The sequence below is a fragment of the Tauraco erythrolophus genome, chromosome 1 (assembly GCF_009769465.1).
Source record: "Tauraco erythrolophus isolate bTauEry1 chromosome 1, bTauEry1.pri, whole genome shotgun sequence".
Taxonomy (NCBI): Eukaryota; Metazoa; Chordata; class Aves; order Musophagiformes; family Musophagidae; genus Tauraco; species Tauraco erythrolophus.
Window position 1 is genome coordinate 5217673 of NC_141465.1, and position 14222 is coordinate 5231894.

General features: G+C 41.0%; 1 protein-coding gene across 2 annotated transcripts in view; it reads right to left on the reverse strand.

Moving 5' to 3' along the window:
- Positions 1-14222, reverse strand: part of GSK3B (glycogen synthase kinase 3 beta) — a 166304-nt gene that overhangs the window by 100891 nt on the left and 51191 nt on the right. For both annotated transcript variants that reach the window (XM_086618339.1, XM_086618415.1), the window contains exon 2: positions 3372-3565. In XM_086618339.1, coding sequence (XP_086474465.1) covers positions 3372-3565 — 194 coding nt within the window. The remainder of the gene's footprint in view (positions 1-3371; positions 3566-14222) is intronic.

A 14222-nucleotide genomic window follows, 5' to 3' on the forward strand; every position in this document is an offset into this window, starting at 1 on the left:
TAAGCTTCGAGACTTCCTGCTGACTTTTCTGAAAGCATTTTTTTAAGAGCTAAATCACAACAAAGGAATTACACTGTGTGTACCAAGATAAATCCATCAGGATACAGAGATAAGCAGGCACCAGGTTGAAGTATACAGCTGAAAATGTCTTTGATGATCTACACTTCAGGAAGCAACTTCCACACATTACTTTCCTCTTGCTGCTTCTCCACCACTGGGACCAGTGCAGACAGGTGTTTCTAAGGTTCTCCCTCTCCTCCTCCAGAAGTTGATCAAGTTGATTTACATCAAACAAGCTATTATGACCTTTGGCTGTCTGTGGTAGGCTTTCCTCATCATTGCTGAAACAGGGGTGTGCATTAATGAGAGGGAAGAAGTAACAGATTTCTTAAGGAACTCCACTCACCAGGGCTTGGATCTGGACTCAGGCAGCCGTGCAGGGGTGGCAACAGCTGCACACCACAGCTCAGCTCTCTGAACAGAAGAGCTGGTCTGCTCCTACGCTGCAATCAAACTGTACAGCCAACAGCCAGTCAGAGTTCCCTGCTTAACTGGTGAAGTATCTGGTCCAGCATTTACAACCTAGATCAGACATCCCCAAAGAGCAGCATACCCTGAAGTAATTGTATGCTATTCTTGATACAAGATACGTGTCTCTAGCTTCCAAATCAGTCCAGGCAAAGGCTTTCATCCAGCCTGCAGGAATTTACACCTCCTGCCAACAGAACATTCACTTCCAGATCAGAATGTGAAAAGAAAGGGAGCACTAAACTGATGAATGACATGAAACACTAGGGAGCTAAGACCAAAGGTAGATGATGTGCAGTTGAGATACAAGTCTGGGATAAGAACATGAAACAAAGCATAACTTCGGTACTACTGCAGGAGTGACCCATGCAAATTATGAAGTTAAAAAAACATTTTCAAATTAAAGCTATCTGTCTGTAAATCTACATATGTACTTACCATTAATTCCACTTAGTTTAGGGGTATCAAAGTCTCCAGGTTCTGGATGTTCTCAGCTTATGTCTTTATACATGGGCAAATATAGAATTATAGAATCATTTAAGTTGGAAACAACTTTTGAGATCATCAAGTCCAACCATTAACCCAGCACTGCCAAGCCCACCACTAAACCACGTCCCTAAGTGCCACTTCTACACATCTTTTAAATACCTCCAGGGATGGTGACTCAATCACTTCCCTGGGCAGCCTGTTCCAGTGCTTGACAACCCTTTCAGGGAAGAAATTTTTCCTCATATCCAATTTAAACCTCCCCTGGCACAACCTGGGGCCATTTCCTCTTGTCCTACTGCTTGTTACTTGGGAAAACAGACTGACATCCACTTCGTTACAACCTCCTTTCGGGTAGTTGTAGAGAGCATTAGTCCATAGTCCAAACTGGAAACACCCTACTTAGCTTTTTAACTTTTAGTTGGTTTTTTTTCCTTAAATAAAAAGAGGGTTAATAGTCAAAAGAAGTCATCTTTTTTCTTCTTTCACTTAAAGAAACACTGCAAAATAAAAAAGCACATAATAACAAAATGCCACTGAATCAACTACTGAAGAAAAGCAAAGATCTACATTTTATTATAGATTCCTAATAGAGATTTATTTAAAAAATTATAAATATAATTTCTATGAAAAAAATAAATTAAGATGTCACAAACTATTATTATCTGACGGGCAGGAACTAAAACGCTCAGCCAAGTTTTCATTTTGACACCCCACACAACCTTGAAGATGTGAAGACTAAAGAAGCCAAAGATTTTGGTACAAAGCACTAGCTGACATCCACCAAGTATGACACGGTATGGGAAATGTCCTGGCCTTACCCCTAAAACGGTGCAGTAGGTAGAGATCAAAAAGCCCTTTTAAGCATGACTAGGTTTAAAGCTTCTGTTATTCTTCTATGTCTTCCATTCTTCTAAAAATCATCCACTTGTACATAATATTGTGTGCTTCCCCAGTACTAAATCCCTTCAACGCATAATACAGTCCAGAAGTAACTTAGATGTAAGAACAGAAGAACTTTACATGCCTTTCTCAAAAGTTAAACAATGCTGCATGATTACATTAATTTAAACATATTTTTCCTTTGTCATTCTTCATGTAATGCATCTGTGATATGCCGATGCTTGTGGTGATGACAGCATCAATTTCAAGAGTAAAGGAAAAGGCATACACCAGTTCCTTCAAAACACTTCAAAAGAATGATTTTGCTACCAAAACAGGACATAAAACAAACATTACCAGTGAAGCTAGCTGTGCATTAAGGCTTACTGAAAAAAAAAAAGAGAAAACTGAGAAGGAAATGATAAAAAGGTATCCAATAGCCTTTAAAGTATTTCTAAAACTAACAGTAAGTATCAAATTGTAAAAAAAAAAAAGTTTCAAATTGCTGGTTTTCCTTAAATATGCTTCAACTTCCTATTTTTAAGCTCAGAATTTTTTGCATTTAGACCATGCCAACGAGATTATCGCTGGCACCTTTGCTACACATTGTCCTTATGCTTTTACAGTCATGAATGCTGTGGCCTTCAGATGCTAAAACCCACAGCACTGATTTCAGCCAGTACCTTTGCTATCATTCCCTGCTTGCACAAGGTTAGCTGCAGGTCCCTCGACTACAAGGGAAAGCAGTCAAGCACACCAAGCACCAAGCAGAGGACTAAGAGCAGTGATGAGGTCGCTGATAGTCCTTAACTTTTATGTGGTTTAAATATCACCAGATAAAAACAATATAGCTTTTTGGAAGGCTACTTGTTCAGAATAAGGAATCACTACTCTATTAAAACCACCAGAATAGATCATGTTCATAAATCAGATAACGCAGGGACGGCAACTCGCCTTCAGTCCAAACTGCCCTGGGCTGAGTATTTGTTATCTTCTTGCTTGCCCTGGGGACCTTCCGAATTACTTAAATACGGCCTTCCATTTGTAGGTGCAACAACCAAGAACAAAGCCCAAAGGCTTCTGTTCCTTCCAGCAGCTTCATTACTAATGACTGGAGAAGAGCCTATGCTAGAAAAAAGTAAGCATAAGACAAGTTCTTCTCTTGTTTTCCCAGCTCATTGTCTGAAAAATCTAGTCTGCGACCTGGAAACAGCACAACATCAAATCAGGATTTTCAGCTTCCTGTTTTGCACTAATCCAAATAATCATAACAACAGTGACTCACTGATTTTCAAGTTAAACTATACCCCTTTATCATACATCATCTGTTTAATCTTTAGTCTTGGAAATTTTTACGTGCATTTATGTGCTCCGATGAAAGTAAATTTAAAAAAAAAAATATCGAAAACATTGCCAAAGACATGGAAAATGAGATAACATTCGTGAAAATATTCAGAACTCATGCATAGGCTCACCTTAAATCTTTTATCCTGCAGGACTTTCTTAATGGCCACGAGCTCTCCTGAATCGCAGAGTTTGGCTTGATACACAACACCAAAAGATCCATTTCCAATCACCTTGGTGTCCGTGTAGCTAACTTCTTGTGGTCGGTCTGGACCTTGTCCAGGAGTTGCCACTACTGTAGTCACTTTGCTGCCATCTTTGTCTCCTGGGAAGCAATGGATACACAAAAATCAAAATACATGCTTAAACAAGATGACCACACAAGACTGAAACAGAAGAGGGCAAAGCAAAGATTTAAATCAGCACACGTATTCCAATATTATAGAGAAAAATAAAAAAACTTCTGACAAAATGAAAAGAAAACAGAGTGTATTTTTTACTGAAATGTATCAAGTGGTGACAAGTTTTCACTTAGATTATTGCTAACAAAAATATTGCCCTTGCAGGAGCAAATAGCTCAGCAAAAACACGTGATGCATGATCCAGACAAGTACTTATTTCTATATCTGATTAATATAAGTGGTATTAAACACAGTATTGTTTGCATTACCAAAATGAAGCACTGTCCCATATCTTCAGAGAATCATACAATGGTTTGGGTTGGAAGGGACCTCAAAGATCATCTAGTTCCAACCCCCCTGCCATGGGCAGGGACACCCTCCACTACACCAGGTTGCCCAAAGCCTCATCCAACCTGGCCTTGAACACTTCCAGGGACGGGGCAGCCACAACTCCTCTGGGCAACCTGTTCCAGTGCCTTGCCACCCTGTGAGTGAAGAATGTCTTCCTTATATCTAATCAAAATCTCCCCTCTTTCAGTTTAAAGCCATTGCCCCTTGTCCTATGATCACATGCCCTTGTAGAAAGCCCCTGTCCAGCTTTCTTGTAGCCCCTTTAGGTACTGGAAGAAGTCTTATCTTCCTGTAACTGAGGGAACCAAACTGTCAGTACAGCCTGCAGAGGAGCTCTCTGTCCTTTACAGGTAAATATTTGGCAATAAAAAGCAGAAGCACTGAAAAAGTTTGCTACCAACCCACCTACACGTAAAGCTTCGGTTCACACACATTAGGAAGCCAGACCTTTGTCAAAGCTGGCTGTGTGGACCTGAAGCGAAACTTAGGCTCATTGTATGGCACAGTCCTGCTCATCCCTTCTTCCATGCCCGGGCTTCCTTGCAAAGAAGGGAGGCAGGGGGAGAAGGATGACGCCGGCACGCACTTAGCTCCTACCCTGACCTGAAGCAGAACGCAGGCAGGGATGCACACTCAGACTGCAAGATCACGGTGATTCTCCACAGATGAATGCGCTGCAGACACAGCGGCCGTGGGGTTCAGCAATCCGCAGCCAACCCCACAGGCACTCACAGGAAAGCCACCACTTTCCCATCAAAAGACAAAGCCACTATTACCTACTCATAGCAGCATTGCCATCGCCAACAGTGCCTCCTGTTGTTCAAAGGCTGATTTTGTTTGTAACAGGACCAAAGTTTTAGGCATTTTGCACTGGGCATTTATTGCCCTTCAATTACGATGGCTCAGGTTACAGAACTGAACACGGCTGCAAGAAAAACCAGAAGAAACCCGCTGTTCCACAGCCATCACTCCCCAACTTTACAGAAACTGCACTCATGAGATGCCCATCATATCTGTATATTAAGAAGGTTTCCTTCCACAGCTTCCTCAGGGACTCTCTTCCAGTCCTGCACTACTCATGCATTTGGAAAGATTTTTCTAGCAGGTAGCTCAGATCACCTTGAGTGCAGTTTAGCCGAATCATTCCTTGTTCCACTCCCAGAGGGCATGGAAAATGGCACAGCTCCCCTCTTCCCCCCATCAAACACGTGAAAGACTGTTGCAAAGAAAGTTGCCATGATGGAGAAGTTACTCCTCTTTGGGGGACCTCTGCCCTCACCACTGAAAACCTCTCAGGTACAGCACCCAAAAACCAAACCCTGCAGAGGAGGCTTTCCTCAGCCCCACCCGGCGTGCCGGGGACTTCTCGGGTCCGACTTACACCACACTTGTTTGTACAGCCCAGTACAACGTTCGCAGTTTGTGCAACGCTGCAACCCAGTTGCCTCCTGGTCGGTCTGTGTACCAAACTCTCCTCTGCAGAGCTGCTGCCTGTCCAATCCTTGTCCACTTTCCACTTACACACCTGATCACTCTTATCAAAGCCTAATACTCTGCATTTGTCCCGACTGAACTGTATCCAATCTCTTAACACTCTCTCGCCAGCTTGTCACATCCTTCAAGCACACAGTCACCACCAGGAGACACCTTTCACGATGCTACGTGAAGTTTGTCTAAAAATTGGTGAAAACCAGTGAATCCTGTGAGATTTCTTAAAAACTCTACAGAAACTTATTAAATATCTCATCCTAATTTTATCTTGAACCTCTTGCTATGTTCAAACGAAATATTGTGTTTGTATTTTGTAGCTATTTTGTATGCCTTTCAGGGGATTTCAGTAGTCCATTGTCTTCCTAGGCTTCTCATAAGAAAATTAGTTTGAAAACTTCGGAGTTGAGATATACACATCTACTACTACTTCTTCTGTACCTGTAACATCCAGAAGAAAAGTAGGTTGGCTTGGCATGATTTGCTCCTGAAAAATCCATGTTAACTGTTACTCATCTCTTACGGTACCTCTCAGGTTTTTACAAATTGCTTGCTTTTACACATCCAAGTGCTCCATGAAACAAATGAACAAATCAAAAATAGAGCACATTAGTGCAAAGCGTGCCAATTACTTGCCAAGTAACAACAGCAGGTATAGCCCTTCCTAAAAACATTCACAAGAAGGTGAGATGTAGATTTACACATTTGAAAACAGAGAAATCACCAAAAAATAAAAAGGAAGAAAGCTCCTGCTCAGGGAGAGAGAGGAACATAAATGGAAGCAGACTGAAGTTGCATGGAAAATTCACCCTTCTCTGATAACTGTAACAAATAAACAGAAGGAAGCCAGGAAAAGAAAGAAACCCTTTTTTTGGTAAACAAGTTGAAAGTGTAATTCTGATAGCAGCCCTGTATTTTATTTGTCTGACTATTCTATGATTAGCATTCTAACTTTCTAACTCAACATGAATAATTAGGTGACATCTGCTTTACTGCAACGATCCTCGTCATTTAAAAGGTAATCCCCCACTTCCCCGCTTTTTTGGGGTTGGGTTTTTTTTGCCCTTGGTCACAAGGCCAGAGCATCAAGATTACTGTTAATAACGTTCATCCCCCACTCTCCCAAAATCAAGACTACTGAAATCTTAAGAGGTAAAAAGAAAGCCTTGTTCACAGCAATACTGGTTGAGATCTGAAGTACTTGGTATGGAGAGATCTGCTCACAGGACACTTCAGAGCTGCAATCCGCCTGGGGATCCCATCGACTGCAAAGAGCAAACCCTCAGTTTCAGGCCACGTCAGATGCTTCTTCCCAACGTGGCACCGCAGCAACCTGGCCAACTTCTCTGGCGCTCAAGTGAGAAGCCAGTCAAGCTTTATACACTTCCCTTTAAGTCCACAGAAAAAGAGCTCCTAACTAAACTTGTTAAAATCTTAGAAGTGTAAGCACTGACATTTTATTTTAATTGGTTACACCAAAAATTACTTTCTTTACCCTAAGTTACAGAGCATTAAGCCTCCTAGATGTTTCTCTCCCTTTCCTTCTTTCAACAAACAACTGCTCTGCAAGCTCAGCCACAAAAGACACCGTACGACTCCGAGCTTTCAAAAAATAAGCCTGTTAGAATTTCAACTATATTCCATTACAGAATAGTTGAACCTGAGGGACTGTAGGGGTAAAATTCACCTTGCATCATTAACAGCTTTGATCTTGAAGAGTACAACATCTCACTGTTTTTCAAAGTATATAAACCATACATATTTGTATCAGAGCAGCATCCAGAGGCCCCAAGCCTGTTTTGCCACTTGTTCTCTTACAAAAATGTACGTACTGTCCAGAAGACAATCCAGAGTTTGGAATGGTTATCCCAGTTTTTATTGTCTGGACAGCAAGAGGTGATTTGTCAGCCAAACAGCATACGAAGGAGTTCACTAAACAGCCCTGGGAAACACCGGTTTTAGCCTCAGTAAGACAAAAGATAGCGGAAAGGAAACACCCTTTTTCCAGCAGTCTTCACCACCCCCACGTTGAGACTCCTAGCAGCAAACACCACGAAGCATTACACCACAGCGAGTCTTCACGAGAAGCCTAGACAGTGTTCATCCCATCCCTTCCACCTCCCTTTGTTTCAGACTGTCAGACTTGGTGGCCGCAGTGGCTACGCGGGCATTGTCCAATGCACAGTACTCTCGACACCCTCGATTGCAGGCCTAGGGTAGAACTAAAACATTAAGTAAAGATCTAAGGAAGGACGGACCAAACACCAAAACACTAACAGCTCTTACAGCACAGCGCACACCAGAAGAGTCACAAGCGTTTGTCCAAAAGAAGCTGCTTTCTGGTGCCGACGGTAATACGACTCAGCTAGACTCCAACAAAAAAGGAGATTCCTGTGACTGTACCGCTTTCACCCAGGCAAACCACCTTTGGAACAGCCAGGACAGAAGCACAAGTTAAAAATAAACAGCTATCACTCTGTAACACACTTGCATTTGCACTTGGTACGTTTCGTGCAAACCCTTAAAGCATCTCCCCACACCGTTTTGATCTTTAACATCCACCATGTGGTATTTTTGAGGTGGTTTTTGATGGAGAGGTTATTCCAGAAGTCTGATGTGCAACTGAAAATCAGACATTTTAATTCCCAAACGCTCTGATCTTTCTAGCTTACTTTCCACCATATGGGAAAGTAAGTCATATTCCACACGATGACCATATGGGGCAAATCATGAGCATCAGATAAAAATCAGTGGTTTGAAAGAAGAATACTCCTCAGTTTGTGGGATTAACATATTCTACTTATGAAACTACAGCTTATTAGAGCATCAGTGCAAATCTAACTCTATTTTCCAGTATCTTGGTATAACTTTAGAGTGGCTTGTGTCATCATTTTTCCTAATGCCAGTGGCCACTTACCCTTTCAAGTTGAGTATTACTTCAATATGGTACACTCAAAAAAAAGTCGAACATATTCAATTCTGTCTTTTGTTTGTACAATTCACCAATTAAACCAAAATAAATATGGACCAGTATTATTTTAATGAAATTATTCATATTGTTTGAGAACAAGAGGAACACATCTGAAAAAAAAAACACAACATAAAACCAAAAAACAAATGGTGGTCAATGTTTACCCAAGTGAGACACGGGATTCTGCTACTGGGCAAGCATTTCACCACATAAGGACCCCACCAGCTGCAGACTTCTACCACTAGTTCAGAGCTGACCATTCTACAACTGTACTGCACGTATACTTTTTGCCGGTGCCTAAACGTAGCTGTCAGTCAATAAAATTCACTTCAGCTCTCAGAGACCATGAAAGCCATCCTTCACTATTGATACGAACTCCCCTCACGCCTTCCACTGAATGGGCCTGGAGAAAGTCCAAAACTACACCTGCCCTGCATCCCTTCACGGTTTAGCTTCTGACTGAGCAGTACAAATGCATGTTAATGCACACAACATCAGAGATCTATAATCCTTTTTTTCTCTCAACTACATATACACCCTCTTCCTCCTCTTCTGTATGTTTTGAAGTTAAAGGGAAGAAAGAATTAATTAGTAGAATGTTTACAGCTTCTTTCTTCCTACTTCAAATGCAACCTCAATCCTTCATGCTGTCTACAAACTTCTTCTTTTCCTCTTTCTTCTGACTTTCCCAATCTCTTCTTGCTTCCCTCCTCTAATTGCTACATTCCTCACTGGCATGTGCACAGGTCCTCTCATTAGATCGATCTTAGGTTGTTTTTAAGTCCTAAAAGAAAACCTCGCAGACGTACAACACACTCTCTACAATGTCTGAAGTCATGTAGCTGTCTGTCTTCATTTAATTCAAATATATTCACCGATCTCTTAACTCTCACAATCAGCTCCCTATTAAGATATGGCTCAATATTAAGTCAATATTGACTACTTCTCCCCTTCCCAAGTCTAAGGCTTCTCCACACTCTTTCATCTTAATTCGTTCAATGTTCAATGCGGTCAACAAGTCACTTCCATGGAAACCCTACACTGCTGGATCTAGCCCCTGCCAATTTGAACAGGTTACAACCAGCAGCCGACACAACTATCTGTAGAAAAACAAGTAACCAGAAGGGGACTGAAGTCCATCAGAACTGCATAGGCTTTTTTTGGCCATTGATAATTGAGAAGGTCAAAAGACCTGAATACTTTGCGAAACAAATGTCTTAATAGAAAGCACAAAGAAGTTATCTGCTAGGATCTGATGACAATCATCAGATCAGGCTACGAAAAAAACCACCTGGCTTCTTAGATACCTGTTCATAGCATACGAAGGAAGGAGGAGGTCATCAGCTGCTCATAGACTCTTCAGCATGAGCAGCATATGCTTGAGGCAATACGCTGTCAGCAGTAGGAACCCTAGCGCTAGATTACATTTTTCTAATTATTTTCCCTACTACATTTTTTAAAAGGTTAATTTCACAAAAAGCTTGTAATTATGAGCCAGTACAGGAGAGAAAGTACAATAATGGTATTTATGAAGTTTTACTAGACAGCTTCCTTTCTTCACTGCATGAATGTTACCCAGTGGGAGACAGTAGAAGATGGAAATAAACATTCAAGGACCAAATCAGAAAAACTCAGGGAATCGAAGAAAGGAGTCTAGCATAATACAATGTGCTTTGGTTTTTAAGTTTACCCCAAACAAAAGGAGTCCTTGAAATTTCAAAAATAGCTCAGGTCAAACATTGAACAAAAACCTGTAAGTGTGCCAATCATCACCCTGAGAAGGCAGAGGCATTCACTAAAAATAAATACATATATATATACACACACACACTTGTTTTAGCACAGGAAATGTCATCTGACTTCTTGAGTGTAACTGAATACTGCAATAAAGAGCGACCATCAGACATTACTTAAGAGCAGAAGAATCTCACAATTTGTATCCAAGGATTTTGGAAGAGCTAGCTAAGAAGTCTGAGAGTAACATTGATTATGTTGATTTCTGAAAGGAATCAGAACACTTGGAGAACTTCAAAGGTGGATTAGATGATCCATATGATCCTGTAAGCTTGATGACAATTGCACATTAAGTACCCTACCAGCTACTTTGATAATGAATGAAGTAGTAAGGTGGTTCACAGAGACTGGATTGTTGGACTCCATATTGTTAAAGAGATTACAGGTTCATTTGGAGAAGAGAGGGAGGGAAAAAAGCGGTGATGCAAAAGCACTGTGACTTCTGTAGGGTTTCTGACTTGCTATCGCATCCTCAAGTAACGAAGAAACACACATACAGAAAGAAACATGATTATTAATGAAATTATAAAACATTAGCCCATAAGTTTCAACATAACTGTGATCTAACAAAACAGAGCAGGAGGCCCCGCTGGTATCAGTTTTTGGCCTCACACTTATTGCTTTTATCAACAACATGAAAGAAAAGCTATGAAGTTCTCAGACACAGGATTCAGAGAGTTATGCACAGCATAGAGACCAATGAAAAAGCAGCTGGCCTTCCTTCGTAATCACGGGGATCCAGCACCCAAAGCGAAGGGCCGTACAGCCAAACCCAGTATAGCCCCCCAAAGAGTGGAGTGACCAACTCTGATTTGCAAGGCATCCTGGCACAGACAGGAGTGCCCAAGCACAACATTGCCACTGAGACCTAAGGCAAGCCTTAGATGTATGAGCAGGGGAACACCAGCCAGGAAACAAAAAAAAAAAAAAAAAAAAGAGGTGTCTTTCCTATTTGGCATCCGTGCAACAGCTACTGGAATAGTGTGCTCACTTGTGATAGCTAAAACTCAGGAGTGATGATTCAGACCACTAAAGATTCAGAAAGAAGCCACAGACATTACAAGGTCAGAGAAATACATTACTTAAAGCGAGACTTTAAGAGCTCAAACAATTTAAGCCCAAGAGAGAAAGCCGGACAATTATATCTAAAAGCTACTCGTTTAAGGAACAGATATTTCAGAGAGGACTCTGATCTGCAGGTGGAGAAAACACCTCACATGACTAGAAATAGAAATTGCAAAAGTTTGGGATAGAACTGTGGGTGGACAAAATTAATACGGAAATTATTTTTTTTCTAAAAAAAATGTGAAAGTTAAGGTTATTTATGCAACACAGATTTTTATTTTAGACTGGAAACTTCTCTAAATCATACATTGTAACTGAACCGCAACTGCTAGGCTTGAAATAAGAAAGCCTGGATGAACATAATGACTTTCTGGGTCTTAACAAGGTCAGAAAGGTTCAATACCTACATAAACCATTTTTTTTCTACCCAGCACTAATGCAGTAGCGTGATAGTTCAACACTGAACATGCTGCTTTCCACAACAGTCAAAATCTGCGCTCTATTTAAACAAAAACATAGTAAAGTGATAAATTATGAAAAGGTGAAGCAGCCATTCTTTGGCTTTATTGTTAATAATCAAATTATAGTCATGGTTAATTATGTGTCAATTCACTTCTGTTTGGTTCAATTCAGAGATAATAATCAGGACAAATTTCACCAACAACTGCCAAGTCAAAGACCAACAAAGTAAAACGCTTTTAAAACACTCCACCCTGCAATCAAAGCTGCCATTGCTTCTAGCTGGACACAATGGAAGGAAGAAAAAAAAAGAAAATATTCATTCCACTTGCACAAGATTATACTAATGCTTCTTAGATGTCCATCCATTTCAAAACCTTCCAGGAGGCAAAACCTGTAGCCTCAAAAAACTATTGCTACCTCTACATTTTGCTCAACAGCTTCTGAAATGGCAATACAAATTCAAGGTACTAAGCGCTAAGTTTCTGCAAGAGACAACTGGAAAATGGAGTAAAAAGTAAACACAATAGCCATGACTGACTTCTGTCTAGTAAAACCACCTATACCATCACTACAAAATAAGCAGTAATGGGACAGAAAGGCAATATCACTTTATTTAAAAATGAAATAGCGCATAACTCAACTGACATTTGTCTTCATGCCTTTTTGAGGTCAGTATGCTACAAGGAAAAAGAAACTAAATACATTTCCAGAGAAGTGTGACAGGTAACGACATGCCTTATATGCCTACATTTGATATAATAAACACATAAAATTACATCAAGATGCAGGGAGTTTTTTCTCCTATTCTTTATCTGTCAGGAAAAAAAAAACCCTAAAATTTAACTAAAGGAACAGCATCTGGATTTACTGCATCTCAGTTCAGTCACTCCAAATGCCACTGGAGCTTTAAGCATCCCTTTAGAGGTAATCATAGTTTTTTGGAGGGAACACTCAATTCACTGCTTAAAGGCTTGTTTACAGTCTTTAGCACTAAAAAATGAACAGGGTACTTAGCAATCTCAGGAAATTCACATCACAGGCTTATCAAATCCACTACAAGGTCACACGAAGTTGTAAGGCACTGATTTCCTATGGGTTTTTAGGCCTGAACTAAAGAAGTCAAAGCAAGCACAGCACAACATTGACCATGCAGTTGTGCGAGTTCACCCCAGCATAAGCTTGACTCTGAACAACTGGAAAAACAAAACAAAAACACAAGATGAATAAGGATGGGAAAAGCCCTGTTGATCTAGCCCAGATGCTCATCACGTTGGCCGTTAGACAACCTCCCCTAGATCCAACCATGGCAGATGAGATTCCAACAGCCAGCTGCTTAAATGGGCCACCACAACATCCCAGCGGGTTACCATCCCATTGCCTTATAAACCAAGCAGCTGAATCCAAAAGGCATGTTTACCTGCGATGCGTGAAGAGAGATCTTACTAAAGCCTTCCTCCTTACCGCTGTGTGAAGCGATGCCCACACCTAAAGCTCGTGTTCACCACCTTTCCCACTAACACAGACCTTGCTTCCAGTACTCTTCCTGCACGGCAAACACAGACCACCACAGTCAATCCCTGAGAGCGCTTTCTCAAGCTGCAGTTAACACCGAGGTGGGGGGAAAACCTTAGGGAGCAGCATTAAGGGACATTTTTTTTCTGTGACTAAACGAAGTATCCACTAGAATGATTGTACTTAAATTTCTGCTTTGGAAAAAAATACAGAAACATACAATTAAGGTAATCTAAACACTGGCTGCCGGTGGGGTTTCATAAGCAGTCTCATGCTCGTTAACAAGTTATTTTTAGTAGGCACTCTTTCTGTTCTCCTCTCTCCCCACCCACCCACAGACAAACCCACCCCACAAAAGTTATTTAGCTATATACTTCAATTTTAAATTTAGATAAGGTGATTCTACTGATTAGGAGGCAAGTACTGAAATGATCATAACAGCATTTGTTTTACAATCTCAGGTCATTCCTGCCCCAAAGAGCTTACAGATTAAACGCAGCACAGGAGACAAGGAGTGAGCAGGACCAGTATGATAACATCATTTTATCACGAGACTGTGACCTCTGCAGTATCCCCTTTTGCTATACAGCTCCTAGTTAACTGCTAGCTGAGAAATTCAGCCTACACCGTACTAGAATTTCTTACATGAAGCTTCCTTTAGTTGTTCCTCCCTCTTACATCATGAGGGAACATGATTTAGCAAACATTTGCCAAAGACAACTATAGCAGTTCAGCTGACACATAACAACTTATAAAACCCCTGTAACGGAGCCCTGACTGGGCAACCGCAGAACCCCCAGTTACAAACAGATCGTATTTACCCACTTGCTTGTGCCATTCAAGAGTTGACCCTCAACGAGTCTATCAGCGCCTTCTAGCAAGGCTGATACAGTGAACCCATCACTGGGCACCTACTGACAGGCCTACTTTAAGAGCAG